We start from the raw sequence: 19932 nt of genomic DNA on the forward strand, positions 1-19932 counted from the left end.
AACAATGAACTCTGCAGCTGCTATCTTCTTTTAAGATGGATAAAGTGCAAAAGTAGTAGGCTAAACGAGTAAGTAGTAATCTCGTTTCAAACATTAAAATGTATAAACATTGCATTGCACAAAATAGTAACAACATCAGTGCAATTTTAATGTAATTAAAAATTAAAAAATAGCCTATTTAAAATGTTAACCTGAATTCATTAGAATACACCTATTCCAAAGTGAAAGTAATTAGGCACAGGCACAATTTTTATAGTGCACTTCCAAAATGAGCTTTTCTCTGTCTGTGTCTCCCTCCCTCACTCACAGCCTCCTCCTCTTTGCTCTTTCTGTGTCTGACTCAGTCCGCCGCTCTCACTTTTAGTGTTTCTGGAGTTCATTCACTGTTTGCTGTTCATCATGGATGGAACAGACAATTAAAAACTCTAAAACTACAGACTGAGCCTTCGGATCACCCCTGACTACTTTTGCCGCGGTGATGTCGTTTGTGATGTCGGGATGTTTGTATCGGATCGCTCGAGGATGTCGGGACAGGAGCACCTTTCATTCACATGGATCACAGGTTTGCTGCAATCTGTTTTCCTAAAACAATTTCATGTTGCAGATGCTGCACCTAAAATTAACTGGAATTGTTTTTTTTTAAACACGGTTGTAGGCCACATAAACGATGTAGCAATAGTATCGGCCTATTTATATATAATAATTTTAATTAAATAATAATAAAACAATTGCATTAAATATTATTATTGAAGTGATTATATTGTTACTTAGGCTATTAATATTAGTAGCCTATTTTATTTATTAAGTTATGTAGGCTATTTGGACGTTCCTAGTCGCATGCTTAAGAAATACAAAACCAAGAAAGCTAAGTAAATTTAAGTTTCCTTATAAAACGAACGCAGTTAATACCATTTTTTTCCGGTTTGACTTTCATTTCGCGGTTTGTTGTCGTCTTCTCAGTGGGCGTTGAGTCGAGGGGGGTAAACCAATAATAACTGGCATTCTTATACTGCTTGAGCAGTTTAGATTAAATTGCTAAACGGATTAAAAGAGAGTGAGGGGGGTTGTTCATATATGATCCTCAAACACACTAGCTGTGCTTTTGTGCAGTCATCATCAATGTCTCATTCACTTCTCTGAAGTCTGTACTTAATTACAGAGCATGAGACAAAAAAAGAAGCGTTAAACAGTAGCCTAGTTATTTACCTATAAATCCTAGGCCTACTGGGATGACTAAATAAACGAGAATCATCATTTATCTCAAATACAAAACAGCTAATACAGTGTTTAATCCTTCATGAGAGATAAGTGTACTTCAAAGGGGAATAAATCTGACACACCCCTAGAAGACAGCAGGATCCATGTGTAACTTGAAGAGCAAAGCCACATGAACTTCCTGTGCTAGTTATCCTGTCTTAACTGACCAGTCGTGAGCTAGTTATATAGGCCTGCTCTGCTCTGTCTTTACACCATTTCCCCATTCTGCATTGAAGAGTGAAAAATGGTCGGAAATGCCTCTCTGTGCCGGTGGTGCCTGCAGGAAACTGTAAACTACAGATCTATATTGGGACAGATGACAATACAAGTTTAGGAAGGAACTACAGGAATTTCCAAACCACCCTGACAAGAGATGTCACATGAATCTGATAGCGTAATGCATGCATGTTTAAACTCATCTGATGTTTAAAAAAAATAAATGTGGATTTAATGTGAACGCCAGATATGGTCTGGCTGGTGCATTTGCAGAAGGAATTAAAGTGTTATAACGTCAGCTGACTTTATAATGCATAGCCTTTCCAAAGTCATTGACACATAAATTCAAGTTTTAGCTCAGAAGATTTAATTTTAGTAACACTGAGATGCCTGAACTAATGCTTTGATGATCCTAATCACCTAAAGACACAGTCTAAAGTGTCAGGAAACTGCGTTGTAAAAATGCTTTGACAGACAGCTTGAAAACATGCTTCATATGGTAACATCGAAGTTAAAATATGTATTTAATTTGATTTAATATGGCTACATCCATTTGAAAACATTAATGACTACAATAACAATCATTTTAAGGGTTACATCAGGTAAAACTGCACAGTTTCAGCTTAATGCCCAAAGTAAGTCTACGTATGAAATGTATGAAATAAACTATTTTAATCACTTATACCTCAATATACAAATTAGTTAATGCATCAGATTTCTTAATTTGTGTTGCAGATATCAAGAATCTAGAGATGTTTGTATTAAAGCTCATGCTGATTTTCAACCACGCTTACAAGACAATAAGTGCCAAATCAATTAATCGTGCATAAGACTTATCACAGTTACAGGTCCTTAGTGGAGCTATAAATTAATTAGGATTTTAAGTCTATAAATTATAATTTAATATGCATGCTAATTTTTGTATTACAGTCCCTGTAATGAAGAAAACACACTATAGTCAAACTGAATTAACTACTAGAATTTTCAAATATATATTTTCTAAAGTCTAATATATTTTCAGCTAAGTCCATGTCAATAATACTTGCTTATTTTTTATTAAATATTTAAAGATTAGATATCTAATTGTGGAAGTGTGAATGACAGCTTGATGATAAATTGGCTCCACAGTTTAGGCTGTTCTTCAGTCTCACAGACGGATGTGATAAGTTTGGTGTGATATTACATCTATGACAAGACAAGTAGATGGCAAATTAAATCTGTGATATGTTGACATCATAGATGGGGGACGTTTATTATGTTTTTCCATATAAATCAGTGCACGCTGCCTCTGTATTAAACAGCAGCTAGGTTGAGGCTCAGTCTGTGACTCATCTTGACTCATTAGTTCAAGTCTTCAAAGTCATAGCATTTGTAAGAATTCTTTCCTCTTGGACTCAAGTCTCAGTCTCACATATCTTCTGAGACTAGCCTAGACCTGCATCACATGTTAAATTACACATGATGTAGTTGCTTGACAGATGCCTCCCTATTAAAATACACATCTGTAACAAACTAACGTTACAGTTCTTGTATCTTATTATGTCAAAATGGCATATTGGTGTTTGATATATGCTAGTCGGCATATTATAGGTTTGCATCAGTATATGAAAGACAAGTGATGAGTGTTGGGCGACTCTTGGATGACTAATTTTTCTCTTTTAAAAGTTTTACTTTGACTCCATACTTCAGTCCCGCTGTGTTACAGCACAGGGCTTGTATCTGTCTGTTTCCTGAGACGTTTGTTTGTTAGTAACCGTGTGTCTGTGAACTGTTTTCTATTTTAATTTTAAAATGCAATTTATTCCTGTGATGCAAAGCTGAATTTTCAGCATTATTACTCCAGTCTTCAGTGTCCCATGATCCTTCAGTAATCATTCTGTGATGATCGACACGCCCACATTTAAAACATTTCAAAAGCAGGCTTTAAAAATATCACCATAAATACAATAACAGGTGAGCACAGCATTGAAAATCAGCTGCATAATACAGGCTATACTGCTCATGTTTACATGCGTCAAACAGACTGGCACATGGGACACGTTGCTGTAGACATTCAAACACGTCAGACTATGTGAAGATCACAGCACAGGTAATGCGGTTTGCCCTTTCAGGCTCATACATGCGGTTATTTTGCTGATGTGACGCACAGCACTGCATTGTGAGTGCTAATCTGTGCATCCATGTGGGATTTAGTGTCTTGCTTGCAGCTCTTTAAACTTTGTGTTGTGGAGGCAAGCCTGAGCTTTTCCCTCCTTTTTTCATTATGGACTGAGGATCAACATGATTACAGTTTTTAAACATCAGAGGTATAATTATGTAATGAAGAGGAGAATGAGCCTGTACTTTTTATGTTCTAATGCTAACCGTCACGCAGGAGGGACGTCTGACGCTGATCTCTTATGTTCTGTTTGAGTCTGAGAAAAGGCCATTTGATATGTCAAAAATGTGCTCAGAACTGAATCTAGGCAAAATTTCAACTTGAATAACATGCTTTAAATGTCCTCTTTGAAAAAATGTTATGCAGCTTCTTTTTGGGAACTCAGAGATGCCTGGTATTAAAATATGATTAAACATAAGAAATATCAACAATGTTTTCTCATTTTGTGTACAGATTTTTCTAGATTTGTCCCAAACTTTGGAAGGACTGACCAAATATCCGTCAAATCTATATACTAAATGTATATATTTTGTGTTTCTGCAAAGTGTAAAAGCTTCAATATGTCTGTCATATGAACTTTTTATTTGGTTGTAGAACAAATCCAAAAAATCTGAAGGTGAACTGAAGAATTACTGTGATTATTATCAATACTATTTACACATAAATCAACTGGCTCTCTGGAATTCCAGTTCAGTCCAATTCAGTCTTATTATTATATGAGGGTTGTATCTGAACTGTGCCTTACATCACTCTAACAAATAGGAAAAAAATAGTAACAGTCATAAATGACCACAGATCACTTCATATTTTTACAGTCTTATAAAGACAGATTGCCAAGACAGACTAAACTGAGAGTAACTCTATTTTATTCTGACTGTATTACAGACTGAAGACACTGTGAATAACAGCACCATCGTGTGTTCAGTCTTCTACAGTGATCTTAGAATATTTTGAATGCATAGTATATTATAAATACATTTTCATAAAAAGTATTTTAAAATATATTGTGGTATGTTTTTATAACATATTTAAAAACAGCGATTTTAGAAAAATGACACGAATTCTCAAAAAAAATAATAATAATAATTTTTGCACAGTGAGCACAAAATGGCACATTTGACCAATCAGAATCGAGTATTCCACATCACTGTGTAACCAACCATTGTGTTTGATACTTATGACTAGACAACATTGAGCGTTTAAATGTATTTTTCAAATATAAATGCATCTTAACTTTTTTTCTGTATTTGTAGAGACAAAATATTAAATGCCACTGCTATTTATGGACAAGATCAGTGACTTGTTTGTTGAACAGTTGTCTTGTTTTCTGTCCTGTAGGATGTGTGTATGAGTTGAGATAGAGCTCAGGCCAGTGATGGAGGCAGGACTGAACTGCAGCTCTCACTGTGAGTCTGGCGTCTGCTTCATCTACCCCGGAGTGAACATCCAGCAGGGCTGGGACGTCCTGCAGAGACTGTGTGCGCTCGCAGCGGTACATTCACACACTCACCCCCGTCCACGCTCAGAGACAGTCACAATTACATTCACAAACAGTTCACACAAGTTTGAGCAAGGCAACTAGTTAAAACGCTTCTGTTTTGTATTTTTCTTATTTTGTTCTTTTGAACTTTTGATTTAACAAAGAATCTAGAAAAAAATGTATCACCATTTCCACAAAAATATTAAGCAGCACAACTGTTTTTAACATAATAGCCTAATAATAATAATAATAATAATAATAAATGTTTCTTGAGCAGCAAATCCGCTTCCCCTTCAGGAACTCGAGCTGAGTCGAAGTCGCTTTGGGAACGCCCAGCGCAGACTGTTGTCGTGGGGATCGCGGGTGGATTTAGCGGAGGGATCCGAGACGGGCTCGTCCTTTTCTCGGTCCTCACCCGCTAGATCCGCGGCTCTCTCTCAGTGTTCGGAAGCCCGCGCTGCGGTTTCTTCCCACCCCCCCAGAGAGAGAGAGCCAGACGCTTCATCTATCTTCCTCCGAGGAGGTGGATGTGATGAGTGTCGAGACAGAGGAGACTGTGGACTCGCCACCACAGTCCCTCGCGTATGAGGGATATGGGGCGAGGTGTCAAGATCGTGGGAGAAACCGTACTTATCCCGTATTTACAGCCCCACAGTCTCGAATTATTCAAAAGAACATCGTGGGGCTGAATGATAAGGGATATGGGGCGATGCCAGTGGTGGAGCAGACGTTTGCGAGCTATCTCTCCCCATCCTCAGCATCGTCCCTGAAGGCCCCGAAGCTTCCCACCAGGCCCGTTAGGCTTACATCGAGTCTGGTTGAGAAAGCTTATACGGCGGCAGGTCAGGCTGGCGCATGTTTGCACACCATGGCGGTGTTACAAGCATACCAGGCTGACCTGCTCAGGGGTGGGGCTGCTGAGCGGCAGCAGCCCAAGCCATCAAGCTCCTCATATCGCCAGTCTCAAAAACAGAGCGTTGCAACCCGCACCCCTCCACAGAAAGATCGGGGGTCGGGGCGACGCTCTCAGTCGGGGTCTTCTAGACCGAAAACGGATCTGCGGACCGTTATTTTGTCTAAGAGGACCTCGGCTAAATGGTCCTACCATTGTCAGGTCCCTGAGGGCAGCCCACCTGGAGAGGAAAGGATAACACCTCAGTATACGGTGCCCAATCCTCCTCAGTGCCCTCACGGAGGTTCATTGATACCCCTGCCACCTCGGTGCTTCAGGGCTCAGTGAGCTCCGACGAGCAAAAATCCCAGCTGCCGCCCGGCAACGGTACGGCACGGGAGAGCTCGCCCCCTCAAGTGAGGGTGCTACAGCAGTCAGGTCAGTCGTTCCCTGCCGGTCATCCGCTTCAGGGCACCGAACTGGCTCCTCTAATAATTTCCCTCGGGGAACCATGGTTACATACGTAACCTAGAGACGATTCTGAAGGATCATGTGACACCGAAGACTGGAGTAACGATGCTGAAAATTCAGCTTTGATCAAAGAAATAAATTACATTTAAAATATATATTTACATAGTGTTTTAAAAAAAAAAGTGTTTTTAAATTGTAATAATATTTGACAATATTACTGTCATTACTGTATTTTTGATCAAATAAATGCAGCCTTGGTGAGCATAAGAAACTTGATAGAACATTAAAAAAAACATGCAGTAGTGTATACATTCATTAAGTTGTGCTGTTTGTCTGTGTCTAGAGGGGTGTGGATGCACAGAGTCGATCGCTGTCTCCTGCTCTTCGTGCTGTCGTCTGGACGCTGCTCTCTTGTGGGATTCTGCTGGCGCTCTTCTTCCTCATTTTCACTCTGCGCTTCAAAAACAACAGGTACAGGATCTCTGGATCTCAAACATGATTTTATTGCTTTACAGGTGGTCTTTTTGTCCAATGACTATGGCTGCCAACATGAATTTTGATTGTGTATCTCTGACACAGGATAGTGAAGATGTCCAGTCCCAATCTGAATGTGTTGACTCTGTGTGGCAGTGTACTCACATACAGCAGCGGCTTCTTATTCGCCGTGGAGGAGAGAGCACCGCTGTCAGGAGCAGGATCAAGAGCTGTCTTACAGGTACACACACACACACACACAGACACACACACAGTTATTTAGGTAGTCTGATAGAGTTGACGTTCAAAAACTAAGACCCTCTTCTCTATGTACCTGCCTATATGAAAGTATAACTAAAGCAGTCCTATAAATCACACAGCTGGCTTATTGCTCTGAATTGCTAAATGGCTGTTTACATTTTACAACACCATAAACCTCCTTTACTTTCCAAACATGTTTAGCAGAATTCTTGTTTACTTTAAGCTGTAAGGCTTCTCAAACCATACATCTGTGATTGATTACATACCTGTTGTTTATGCTAGAAATGTCTCTGGATTTAGTTATTTGAATGTTGTGTATGTCTGCATGTGAGTGTGTTGCTGTTTAATATGGATTAGCAGTGGTTTTAAAAAAAGGGTAAAAAAAAGTTATCTTTTGTAATTTGTTGTATTTTTCCCTTTACAAAAAGAAAAGTTGCATATACTGTATATATAATAGACACACACACACACACACACATATATATATATATATATATATGTGTGTGTGTGTGTGAACTTTTTATTCATCAAAGAATCCTTAAAAAAATGTATCTCAGTTTCTGCAAAGAATATTAGGCAGCACAAATGTTTTCAACTCTGATAATAATAAATGTTTCTTAAGCAGCAAATCAGCATATTAGCATGATTTCTGAAGGATCATGTGACACTGAAGACTGGAGTAATGATGCTGAAAATTCAGCTTTGCATGACAGGAATAAATTACATTTTACAATATATTCAAATAGAAAAAAGTTATTTTAAATTGTAATAATATTTTACAATATTATTGTATTATTTAGAATGGTAGTGTATTTTGTAATTTCCTTATTTTTCCCATTACAAAAAAGAAATTGGCATTAATCAGGAAATTATACAGCCATATTATAACTATATAAATTCATACAAATGCTTTTGCTACAAATCTACACACATTATTGTCTTGATGACAAATCATCAGAATTTTCAACAGCAGTGTAGAATACATGAGAGATGAACAAATGTTTGAGTTCCCAAGGCATTAAAATGGATTTGCAAAATCAAGATAATTTTCAGTGACAGCTGAAAATCTTCCTGCAGGTCATCCTTATTGTTGAGCCCTTTTTTGTCTTCATTGTGGATTTAAACAGGTTCCAGGTTCAGTTTAACAAACAGTCTCATGATTTGTATAGTTAAAAGCTGTTCTCGTGTTAAATAGTGTGAATCATTTTTCTGTACCATCTCAATTTTCATCTCAGGCGCGGATGTGGACACTGTGTATCGGCAGCTCTCTGGTGTTTGGCCCCATTCTTGGGAAAACATGGCGGCTTTACAGAGTGTTCACTCAGCGTGTGCCCGACAAGAGAGTGGTGAGCTGTAATATATATTTGTGCATGAACAGGCTATGAATCGTTGCTTGATATCGCTGGCTTCACCATAGTACTTTGTTCACTTGTGTTTCAGATTATTAGAGACATTCAGCTGATGGGTTTGGTTGCTCTGCTGGTCCTAGTGGATGTTGTTGTTCTAGCAGCATGGGGTCTGACGGATCCGATCAAGTGCTCTCGCTCTATCAGTGCTATGGTGAAGGTGCATCCACTTTCTATAGAATTTTCACATATATCTGTCATCCTCAAAAATGGACAAAATAATTCACTATAGAAGTAGTCCATTGTGTGCTGTATTTCAAGCCTTCTCTATCACTATGTGATTGTTCTGTGTGAGGAAAAGAGCCTCATTAAACTCAGAATCTATTTGCATTCTTAAAGCAGGGAAGTCATACTTCAATGGAAGCTTCACAGCCATTATTTCAATATAGAGGGATATAAAGAGCCATTAAAAGGATGACCGATGCAAGCTTAAATAATTTATGGCATGTAAAGTATTTTGTGTTGTTTCTTTTTTTGTCAGGTTGTAGAAAGGGACGCGTCCTACTCTCTGTCCCAGTTGGACTCCTGTTCTTCTCTCTACTCTGACCTGTGGGTAATCCTGCTCTCTGTGCTTAAGGTAAAATTCAGCTTGGCCTTCATAGGAATGAATTACATTACAGTTTATATGCTTACACAGACTCTCTTTGCTCTTTTGCAGGGCAGTCTCCTCCTGTACGGCACGTATCTTGCCGGCCTGACAAGCAATGTGAGCTTACCTCCAGTAAACCAGTCTATGACCATCATAGGTGCTGTCTGCCTGGTCTCCATGTCGAGCGCTGTGGCCGTACCTGTCTCTCTTTACCTGTACGCCTGGCCCAATGTGGTCTACAGTGTAGTGTCTGGAGCCATCTTCATCTGCACAATGGCCATTAACTGTCTACTGTTTGTCCCTCAAGTACGTCCCAGTAAATCCACTGCCAATGTCTTGTGATTTGAAATCAAACTCTGAGTCAGTCTTTGTTTCTGGAGTTTCTAACTTAATCAAGAGGCTTATGCTGAGGCACAGCCAATCGATAAATCTACCGCAGGAGAGGCAGATCCAGGTGATGAGTCAGCATCAAACATCAAATGTGTTTACACAATGTGTGCTGCACATTTGGAGAGGACACTGCTAATGTTGATCCACAGTTCATTGTGGATCGATCAGAACCAAAGAGCTTGTGTGTGGTTAAGATAAAAAGGCTGGCAAAAAGGGGAAACATTTGCTCAATGAGACATGATAATGCCACCCCCCCCACACACACAAAAAAATTGCACAATAATTAAATAATTCAGTAACTGAATACTCAATAGAAACACTTGATAATGTATATAATTTAATACTCTTGCTGTACCTACATCTTCATCATTATTATTCTTCCCTCTAGCTGACCCAGTGGAGACAGTTTGAAGAGGAGACAAACTCTCACCCCAGTCAAATGGCCAAATACTTCAGTAGTCCCAGCAAGACCACACACTCCATGTACAGTGAGGATGAGATCTATTATCTACTTGGAGAAAATGACTCCATGAAAAGACTCATCAATGAGGTAACGATAATTATTACGTCTTCATTATTCAAAGCAAAGCTTTTCAATTCACTTTTGATCCTTTTAGCATTTATAGCCTAAACACCTCAAAACCTAGAGGGACATGTGCTATCCTGAAGCCCAAAGTAAACTTTGCTTATCCACATCCTCTGTGCCGTCTCAGATGTACGTCTGATTTTATTTTCGCCTTAAAGGATTAGTTCACTTTCGGTATATACAAATTTCCTGATAATTTACTCACCCCCATGTCAGGGGCTTATTTAGCGAAACGATCGTTCACTTTCTAAAAAAAAAAAAAAAAGTAAAATTATATACTTTTTAACCACAAATGCTCATCTTGCACTAGCTCTGCGATGCGCGTCCGCGATTTCACGCATTACGTAGTTGAGCATTTGTGGTTAAAAATTAGAAAGTGAACGATCGTTTCGCTAAATAAGCCCCTTATTCCTCGGCTGGGATTGTGTAGAGCCCTTTGAAGCTGCATTGAAACTGCAATTTTGACCTTCAACCCGTTGGCTCCCATTGAAGTCCACTATATGGAGAAAACTCCTGGAAGGTTTTCCTCAAAAACCTTAATTTCTTTTCTACTGAAGAAAGAAAGACATGAACATCTTGGATGACATTTTTTTACATCTTGCAAGAAATTTTTATTCTGGAAGTAAACTAATCCTTTAAGCCTTATGTATTTTGAATACATAATATTGTGTGTATTATTATGCTACAGAATTGCTAGATGGTTACTTTGGTGTTCCTTGTTGGTTGCTAAGGTGTTCTGAATGGTTTCTAGCTAGACTATTTGAAAGGTAAGTGGGTAGAGAGACAGACAACAGACAGACAGACAGACAGACAGACAGACAGACAGATAGATAGATAGATAGATAGATAGATAGACAGACAGACAGACAGACAGACAGAAAGATAGATAGACAGATACAATTTCAAAGGAAGTCTATGGGATTTTAGTTAATTGGCTGCTGCAAAACCATCAGTCATCAGTCACACAGGCATACAGCACATGGAGTCAGACTCTGATTGTGGTGGATGTAGCTTAAAAGCTATAGGAGGACTTGCATTTAGCGATTTAGGTCTTGGTTTAAAGGATTTTTTCAAGCAAACACAAAGTTCATTTGATTACACTGCTCTGAGTAAAGCGATGGAACTAGTTTTGTCCACACTGCGATTACTGGTTTGTGTGAGCGAGTGATGATGAATTCCAGCGTTGGGTGTGGACAGCAGTGTGTTTTGCGTCACTACCCCACAAGTGAGGCTGGATCCTTTGTTTTACATTTCCTCAAGGCACCGCTTTGTGATCTCACATCCTGTAAAATTGGCACCTAAACCATACACCTACTTAGTCGTTTTAGATAATGATTAGGGCGATGAGGTTTTAAACCATTTTTCCCATGTGTCCTCCATATTTGCAGAAGAATGCCGTTATTGATAGCCTACAGGAACAAGTGAACAATGCCAAGGACAAGCTGCTCAAACTGATGACTGCTAGCCACCCCTTGGATGAAGGAGAAATGGGCTCCTCCAACACGAACCTCAACTCCACCTCCACCCAAACCACAGTGGTATCTCCTGATTCTCCAACGCTAATAAAATACTCAGAAGTTGCTCCCACCAGAGTTCTCTCTCCACCTCCCTATGTACCTCCTCCACCGCTTCATGCTCACACTACCTCACAGCAAACATCCCCTGAAGGTCCAGTAGCTACAGAAGTTCCTCTGTCTTCATCTCCTCAAGATAACTCTTCCAATGAGGTCTCTCAGGTTGTGAGTCTGAATGAAAGCACAGAAGATGCAGTTCCAACCATGAACAATCTCAGAAACTCAGGTCTTGGAAAAGAGATTTCGGAGAAGCCACTAGGTGTGCCTTCAGATCAGGACAATTTAGCCCAGGGTTCCTCTCCACTAGGTCCCACTCGATGTAGTTCTCCTCAGGTAGAGTCTCCAGTGCCATTGGCCTCTGTTGAGCTTCCCGCCATGTCACCAACAGGACGACTGGGTTTTGTAACCAATGAGCAGCTGGTGGAGATCTTGCAGGACCTGAGCGTGGATGCTGTAAGCAGCTCCGTCAAATCACCCGACCGGGCGCGAAGCCTGTCCCTCAATCCGGATGAACTGAACACGGCTCTTTCTCCTCGATCTCCTCTACAGTTCTTCTTCCCCACCATCTCACCCTATCTCATGCGTAAACGCAGACCTCCTTTTTACTCCTCAAGAGTTGGACCTCCCCCTTACTATTTTCCAGGCTCGGTTCCTCCAGGGCGCAGGAGGGCATCAGCACTAATGGACCATGAAAAGTTGAGGGACGATGGCTCTCAAAGACCTGACTTGTGGCATGAGGGAAGGAGGAGAAGAAAGGATGAAAAGGCACAGGCACGACGTGGCTCGGGACAGGAGAGTTGGGAATGTTCGTCTCACAAATGCTCCATAACGCCTTTCACGGGACAGGTTCCTCAGCCTGCATCTGCTGGACTGATAGAGGGGGTTAAACACTCAGAGGAGCTATATGACTACTCAGACTCAGACTCCAGCAGCTCGGAGGACTATTACTACCAGCGGCCCTACTGTGGGGCCTGTCATCACCCCTACGACTCCACAGACAGCCTCACCTCAGGGACCTCTGACAGCGAGGATGAGGACTTCTACCACTCTGCACATCCTGTTGTGAACTTTAAAGTGGACGTTAAACCAACCTTTGTCTGAACAGACTGCACATCCACAAGTTGTATTTGACATGATGCTCTATTTGTTTTGTTTGGACCTGATTAAATTAATCAGATATATCTGTAAGGTTTTTTTTTTTTGAAAGAAGTCTCTTATGCTCAGCAGGGCTGCATTCATTTGAAAAATATTTAAAAACTTATTTATCAGAAATAAGACTGGAGTAATGGCTTCTGATAATTCAGCTTTGCCAACAGAAGAATAAATTACATTTTAAAATATATTAAAATAGAAAACAGTTATTTAAAAAAAAAACATTAATAAAAAAATGTAACTATTCCAAACTTTTGACCCGTATTGTACATTAAAAATGCACTTAAATACACCTCTTCTATGTAAAACTTACGTTTAATAAAATTTTATTAGATATTTTTGGTGGTGTCTAAAGTAAAAAATATATAATAGTATAATAAAGGTCTTATTAATGGCTAAATTCTTATTGAAGAATTTAAGTTGTACAATTTTTTATTAGTACTTAACTAAATCATAAAAATAGGAAAGGATATGACAGAGATAACTCTGTCAAGGTCAGTATTTGTTATTATTATTACTTTTTTAGTTTTTAGATGTCAAATTGAATCTGGAATAATATGTGTATTTTTTCTTTTTCTTTTTTTTATTGAAAAATATGTTTGAAACTTGTGGAGATGAATACACAACACATTCCGTTTACTTGATGATCACAACAATTTTTAGAGATTTTTAGTCATAAAATTTATATAATGTAAAGGAAAAACCTCAATTGAATAAAATGTACTAGGTCATAAAAAAGTAGTTTGGTGGTCTTGCTTACCGCTTCTCTGATTAACATAACTAATGAAAATGAGCCATTTGAGTGAGTGGAGAGGGAAATTGAGCCAATACCAAGACCCAACTAGGGCTGTAAAAAAAAAATTCGAATTTAAAATATTCGTTGAATTTAAAATAAAAATCCACATTCGAATGTAAATGCGAATATAATGCGAATTTTGATCATATTTAAGTACAGAATTCGAATTGAGTTTTTCAGCCTTTTTGACAGCCCTAAGACCAACTTTTGGCTTTCATGTGTCTTTTAAAAAAGGTATTTGTTTACACTTATTTCTTCAAGAAAGCTATTATTATACAGTTTCAGGAATATCAATACTCTTTTTAAACCTTTCAAAAATTGAATTAAAAATCGTAGGTTATATGACTGATTTTTACAATCCTATTTACGTTAATTTATTTAGAAACACTGTGCAGCTTAAAAGAGAGATTAGATAAGGAGGAAATATTCCAATGCAAATACTGTCAAAATATAAATAATCCAAATAAAAACAAACAGCTGTGAAGTTAGCTTTTATTGTGTTCCGTATTGCATTTGAATTCTTATTACGTTCCTTGATCATTTAAAATGGCTCTTGCAGTCCCGTGTTATTAAAAAAATAGGCTATCATAGAAATCAAATCATTTCAATTGATAAATCTTTCTCTTGCCATATTAATTTGCTTTATTTTGTGCTACATACAACTTTACACAGTCATTGCTTTGGTTTAGTCAGTCTGTTTATAGTATTTATTTTTGGTTAGTCTTTGTGTGTGTGGAATTTTTTATAAACGATAATGTTTTATGTTTACCAAGGCTGTTATATATTTGTTTATCTCCTTATTTATCTAATTTACACTCTACGGAGGAAATGTGACTGAAGAACTTGAGCTGCATGCATCATGTTATTTCTTCAAACAGTGTTTTTGAAACGGAATTATTTTTGCATATATTGCATTTATGTAAATATTTTAGTGTGTGTGAATGTGTTTATATCTCTGTGTCCCTCTTGTAAACATGTTTTCTCTATGAAGCTAAGTTTGTTATTTAATCTCTCTTTGAAAGGAATGAGCATCTACAAACAAATACATGAACATGATTGCGTAAGCATACTAAAAGACTGAATGTAAGTGATGAGACGTGTTTATCATTGTTTGTGCATGTGAATAAATGTGTGTACAACAGAATATACATCTGTGCATGTGTGCAAACACACATCCACACTTGCCCAAGGAACTATTTGCATTAAGGAAAAAAGAAAAACGCAACTTGCATTACTTGCATCACTTGTTCTATTGCAGATGTAGGGCTATTTGTGAAACATCATTGTAAAATGTGCTCAAAGCAGCAAGATCACATCACAGAAAAGAGTGCTAGCAGAAAAGAAGCACAGACATTGTGAAACATTCAGGATGTATACAGTACAATGGTTGCAAATGAACATTGCACTGTAGATCTAAAGCACAATAATGTTGATGGCCGGGGGAAAGGGAGAATCTGCCCATCTACAAAATGTAAATAAGCAATTATGTTGGATGCAATGTTATGCAAGCCCACTGCAGGAATGTGCAATCATTTTTAGCTGAAACATGCCTGTGTTATGTACATCATCCTTGCACTTGGATATTTATACTTCCCTGCTGTAAAAGGCAAAAAGTTAAATAACAACCTTCTAACACTTTGCTAATGCATAAGCCGTCAGATTCAAAAAGAAAGAAAAAAATGGCAGAGAACTTGTTTAACAACACCCCAGTAAATAGTTTTCCTGATTGTTCTTAATACGTCACAGGTCAAAGAATACACCGGCAAAGGGACAAAGCCAACACGGTAGGATTGTTGTTCATCAAATTCAGTATTTACTATAAAAGTATAATGGAATGAACAAACTCATACTCAAACTCAACTATTGATGAACTATTCAAGCCTTTAAAACTGTTCCACATCTGTCATCAACCTTCTAGTAATGTCAGACACAGTGTGAACAGAACACGTTTTAGGAGTTCCATGAATATGAAAATGGAACTGCTTGTAAGTAAAAGCCAGACAGACTTGCAAATGACATAGCAGTTTTTTAACCAGAGAAGTAAAAGATCACAGTAATTCTGCTGTCTTAGCATTGTGACGGTACAGCATCACCTCTCTTTTCAGCACAAGATGTACATTCACTGCCAAATAACAGGTCTTGCTGACCTAAGAATACCTACTGGACAAAAAGGAGTATAATTTGGATGAAAATAATTTTGTATTTTGGGTTTGAAAATTATTTTGTAGGATAGTAAAATATTGCTGCAAATGAAAGGCTATTAAGGTTCTTCCTTTGAAGTAGCTACACATTAAATTCTACATGAACCGGAAACTGCAACAACTTTTGTTTTGATTGTATCCATCTAGTTAATTCTCCTCTGTAAATATACAAGTTAAAATTCATAAAGTTCAAGTGGCTGAGCTTGAATCTAATTTAATACTATACTTTTTTAATAAAATATTTAACTTAGAAAATATTCTTTTTTTTTTAGCTAAAAGGCCCCACATGAAAAATACTAAAGTAATTTATAGTAAATACTATAGTGTTTTTGAACCATATGTAGTTAACTGTATACTGTATATATTATAGTATTTACAACACTTTTTTAATGAATGCTACAGCATACTGTAGTATTAACTATAGTGAACTGATAAACTAAATACTGTAGTATGCTTTAGTTTTTTACTAGAGTAAACTGTATTGTAGTACAATATACCTTATAGTTGTAGAAATCTTAGTACAGTATTGGGTAAAGTAATTTGTTTATATTACTATAGTTTTTATATTATCACAGCAACTATAGAATTACCACAACAAATTAATTTAAGTACTTTACTATAGTATGGTTCAAAAACACTATATTATAAATTACTGTAGTATTTTTTCATGTGGGTAGACACATTACATTACGCTGACACGCTAATTAAGTAATTATAATCAAAAAATGATCGAAGACATATGTGAGTGATTTGAAAATTACACTGTACCAATGGCAAAGCGTCAGGTCACGGAAGAGCTCACAGGAACTCAGCTGACTAGCAACAGTGCAGCTTGGTTACTTTTGCGCCGTTGATGCTTCTTCACGATTGGTCCGTTTCTTTTCCTCGGTTACGCTTATTGGGTGATTTTACAATCAGTCATTCCACGCGCCCGCCCACGTTCGATTTCCGCGCGTCATCCACGGCTGCAGAACCCTGACAGATTGGCAAATTACGCCATGTGTTCTGCGGACAAACGCATTCGATTGGCTGAGTGTCTCGCCGACGCCCCGCCCATCTGCATGAACGCCGCCGGATTGGCTGGCTCAGACCTCCCAGGCCTTCCTGCGCGTTCACATTTTTCCGATTCTTGACGCAGCGGTGTGGCGTAACCCCATCTGTGCTCCCGTTCAACTCTATTGCAACTCTTGCGCACACAGCGCAGTTTACGTTCATCGGTCGGAGTGACAAAGAGAACGAGCACAGATAGACGGAGAAGAAATAAAAAAGGAAATTTCTGAATGACCGTTGGGATTCTGAGCACCGCTTCCTTTCGGAACCTCACGTTTGGCTCATTTCTTGCATTGCCCGCGTATATTTTGGATTTCTTATTTGTTCATCCATGTGCATGGAGTTAAGTGGGTCGAGAAGGATAGCAGTCTTGAAATTGGGCAATTGGAAAATTCTCAGTATCGTTGGTTAGAGCAAGGAAGCCGCCATGGCTGGTGCTACAACAGGATCGCCGAGTCTCCACCTCAGTATATGAAAAATACTGAATGGTGATGAAAAACCACTTAAATTTCTCAGCGTCGTGAGGGTATTTTAGACACGGACTGTGTTCTTTGTGTAAATCTCTGTTCCAGTCAGAGAGAAAGAGACAGACGAGGATCGGTGGGTTTTGTTTCGAGGGAAACTGGGAAAAGGCCAATTTCATGAGCGTCTTCATTCATGAGCGAATTTATATGAGGTTTCATCCCTGAAGACGATACTAATAGTCACAGAAAAGCGACCCCGAGGAAAATGATCTGAAAGCGAGAAAGCGCTTGAGAGCTCACTGAAGAAAACGTAAGCGGGCAGCCGGGTTGCTTTCGCACCATTTTCCTTATTATTTAAGTCGGAGGCAAACTACTTGCCGTGAGTCGAAACGGATTCGTTCAAGACAACCGAGCGTATTTTACTCTGAGAGAAGCGTGGGATTTCGGATTGGAAAATGTCTGGTCGGCCCAGAACCACCTCCTTCGCAGAGAGCTGCAAGCCAGTGCCGCAGCCGTCGGCATTCGGCAGCATGAAAGTCAGCAGTAAGTATGATTTTTGGACACCGGGAAATCTGCTTTTAGTGCTTTGGCTAGGCCACTCGTGCTGTTGACCGAGCCTGGTCGCTTTAATTAGCGAGAATGGCGCATCGACCGAGTCGGGCACATGAGCTGAGATTTGAGTGTCACCTTTGGGTGAAATACGACGTGCCCCATTTTAAATCGGCCGGCGTGCTTTATCCCACAGCTGAGCCGAGACCGGGGCCCCGCCGTGGGATAAACGGGCATGACTGGCACTGGTTCAGGGCAGGGTTTCTGTGCGTTTTAATGGTAAGGTCTTGATAGTACAGGAGTCTTAATCAGTCTGGAGATGAACAGCCACCACGGAATTGTGGCTGTAGTTAGCCCTCTGACAGCAGCTCGCCATAATACCATTTTCTTTTTTACAATTAGCATCTGTTTTATATTTGGTGCTTTTCTCATTACTAGTCATCCAATAGTTATAATAGATATTTTTATACAACAGCTTATTTTTAAGTACTAAAGTATTGGCTAGCATGTTTTAATGTTTTCTAGTATTAATTTTTCAAAATTAAGCAATCCAATAATGACTTGCAACTTTTTTTTTAGTTTAATATCTATTTAGTTAGTTATATGCTTATATATATGAAGCCATACTAGTAATTATTCCTTTGCTACTAAGGACAGTCAAGTGACCAGTAATGCTACTGGTAACATATTGTACATTTTATAATTTTATCAACTGCTTGCCTCCAACTATGTGTTCCAGTTGTTGCTGGCACATATTCTAGCTTTATTGGTATGTATTTATTATATATTTGTATCTGTTTAGGAGATATTCGTAACTATGACAGATGTCACTAGTAACAATTCTTATTTAGTTTTTTATTTTTATTTTACACTACTCGTATATAATGACTAGTTAGAATTGCTACTTTATAGTTCAATTTTATTAGTAAGTTTTAAATGTTACTAGTAGCTTTGCAATATAGGTCTAATTAACAGATGTTGGCGTCTATTCAAATTATTATAAAACCTGGAAAAGATACTAGATTTCAGTAGTTATGAGTAACTAAAGAATAAGTACTAGTAATGAATAGGGTGGGTGATATGAATGTAATTTTATGACACAACATGAGTATAGTTTTACTGTAACAATATATATTATGACAGTTTTTTTGTTAGTATTTGCTTTAAAATAAGTTTCTGTAATATAAAAAATTTAAATGTCACTACATTGCAACTTCACATGAACGTAACCTTGACCGATGATAATCTGACAAATTTCTACAGGTCTATGATGTGTACTGGTGTATTGCCCACCCCAAATACAAATACTTATTTAAAATCTGAAATAGAAATACATACTAGTCAGAAGCAACTAGTTGATATGTGACACACAGATCCTAATAAAATTCACTGGAAAATATTTGGGATTGTCACAATTAGCAAAGAAAAAATTACTAATGAATATGTATCAGTTACTAATTAAAAAGATACTAGCTATAATTGTAATAAGTAGTAGTATCTAATGAAGAGTTACTAGTGAAAAAAAAATACTAGTCATTATTGAATTTTGTTCTTGTAATTATAGGCACAATATGTAATTTTCGCCGCTAGAGGGCGTGTATTCAAAATAAACAAAGAGACAAAGGCGTAGTTTGATGACGCCGTGACTGAGTGTGGAATCATGGGAGTTGTCTTCTTCATCCCCACAGCCGATGCAATCCGACGGGACTCAGGCAGAAATCATGTTCATGGATGAGCTAATGATTTATTAACGTAGTAGAATGAAGCAGGGTGAGGCTGAAAGCCATCGAAGCGAAACGAGGCCGCTGAACCAGCGCGACACATGGCTGGAAAGCAGCGGAGCTTTTATTATGCCACAGTCGACCGCTTCTGGTCGTGCGTATGTGGGGTAAAGCAGCGCTGTTTTATCATACTAGATACATTTAGTTCTGTTATAATGCTACTCTGTGCGGTCGTCACCGGTCTA

General features: G+C 38.4%; 2 protein-coding genes across 3 annotated transcripts in view; both read left to right on the forward strand.

Moving 5' to 3' along the window:
* The first annotated feature begins 375 nt into the window (after positions 1 to 375).
* On the forward strand, positions 376 to 12907 carry LOC107715906 (probable G-protein coupled receptor 156). Its single transcript, XM_016522162.1, has 10 exons — positions 376 to 562; positions 4970 to 5123; positions 6818 to 6945; positions 7054 to 7189; positions 8445 to 8555; positions 8650 to 8775; positions 9097 to 9192; positions 9274 to 9510; positions 9983 to 10144; positions 11569 to 12907. The coding sequence occupies exons 2-10, from the start codon at positions 5007 to 5009 to the stop codon at positions 12853 to 12855; spliced, it is 2400 nt and encodes a 799-aa protein (XP_016377648.1). The 5' UTR covers positions 376 to 562; positions 4970 to 5006; the 3' UTR covers positions 12856 to 12907.
* A 4133-nt stretch (positions 12908 to 17040) lies between these two features.
* LOC107715908 (glycogen synthase kinase 3 beta, genome duplicate a) overlaps positions 17041 to 19932 on the forward strand; it is a 56460-nt gene continuing 53568 nt past the window's right edge. For both annotated transcript variants that reach the window (XM_016522166.1, XM_016522167.1), the window contains exon 1: positions 17041 to 17960. In XM_016522166.1, coding sequence (XP_016377652.1) covers positions 17873 to 17960 — 88 coding nt within the window. In that variant the 5' untranslated portion in view covers positions 17041 to 17872. The remainder of the gene's footprint in view (positions 17961 to 19932) is intronic.

Source organism: Sinocyclocheilus rhinocerous, unplaced genomic scaffold, assembly GCF_001515625.1.
Source record: "Sinocyclocheilus rhinocerous isolate Xijiao unplaced genomic scaffold, SAMN03320098_v1.1 scaffold600, whole genome shotgun sequence".
In the NCBI taxonomy this organism is placed as follows: domain Eukaryota; kingdom Metazoa; phylum Chordata; class Actinopteri; order Cypriniformes; family Cyprinidae; genus Sinocyclocheilus; species Sinocyclocheilus rhinocerous.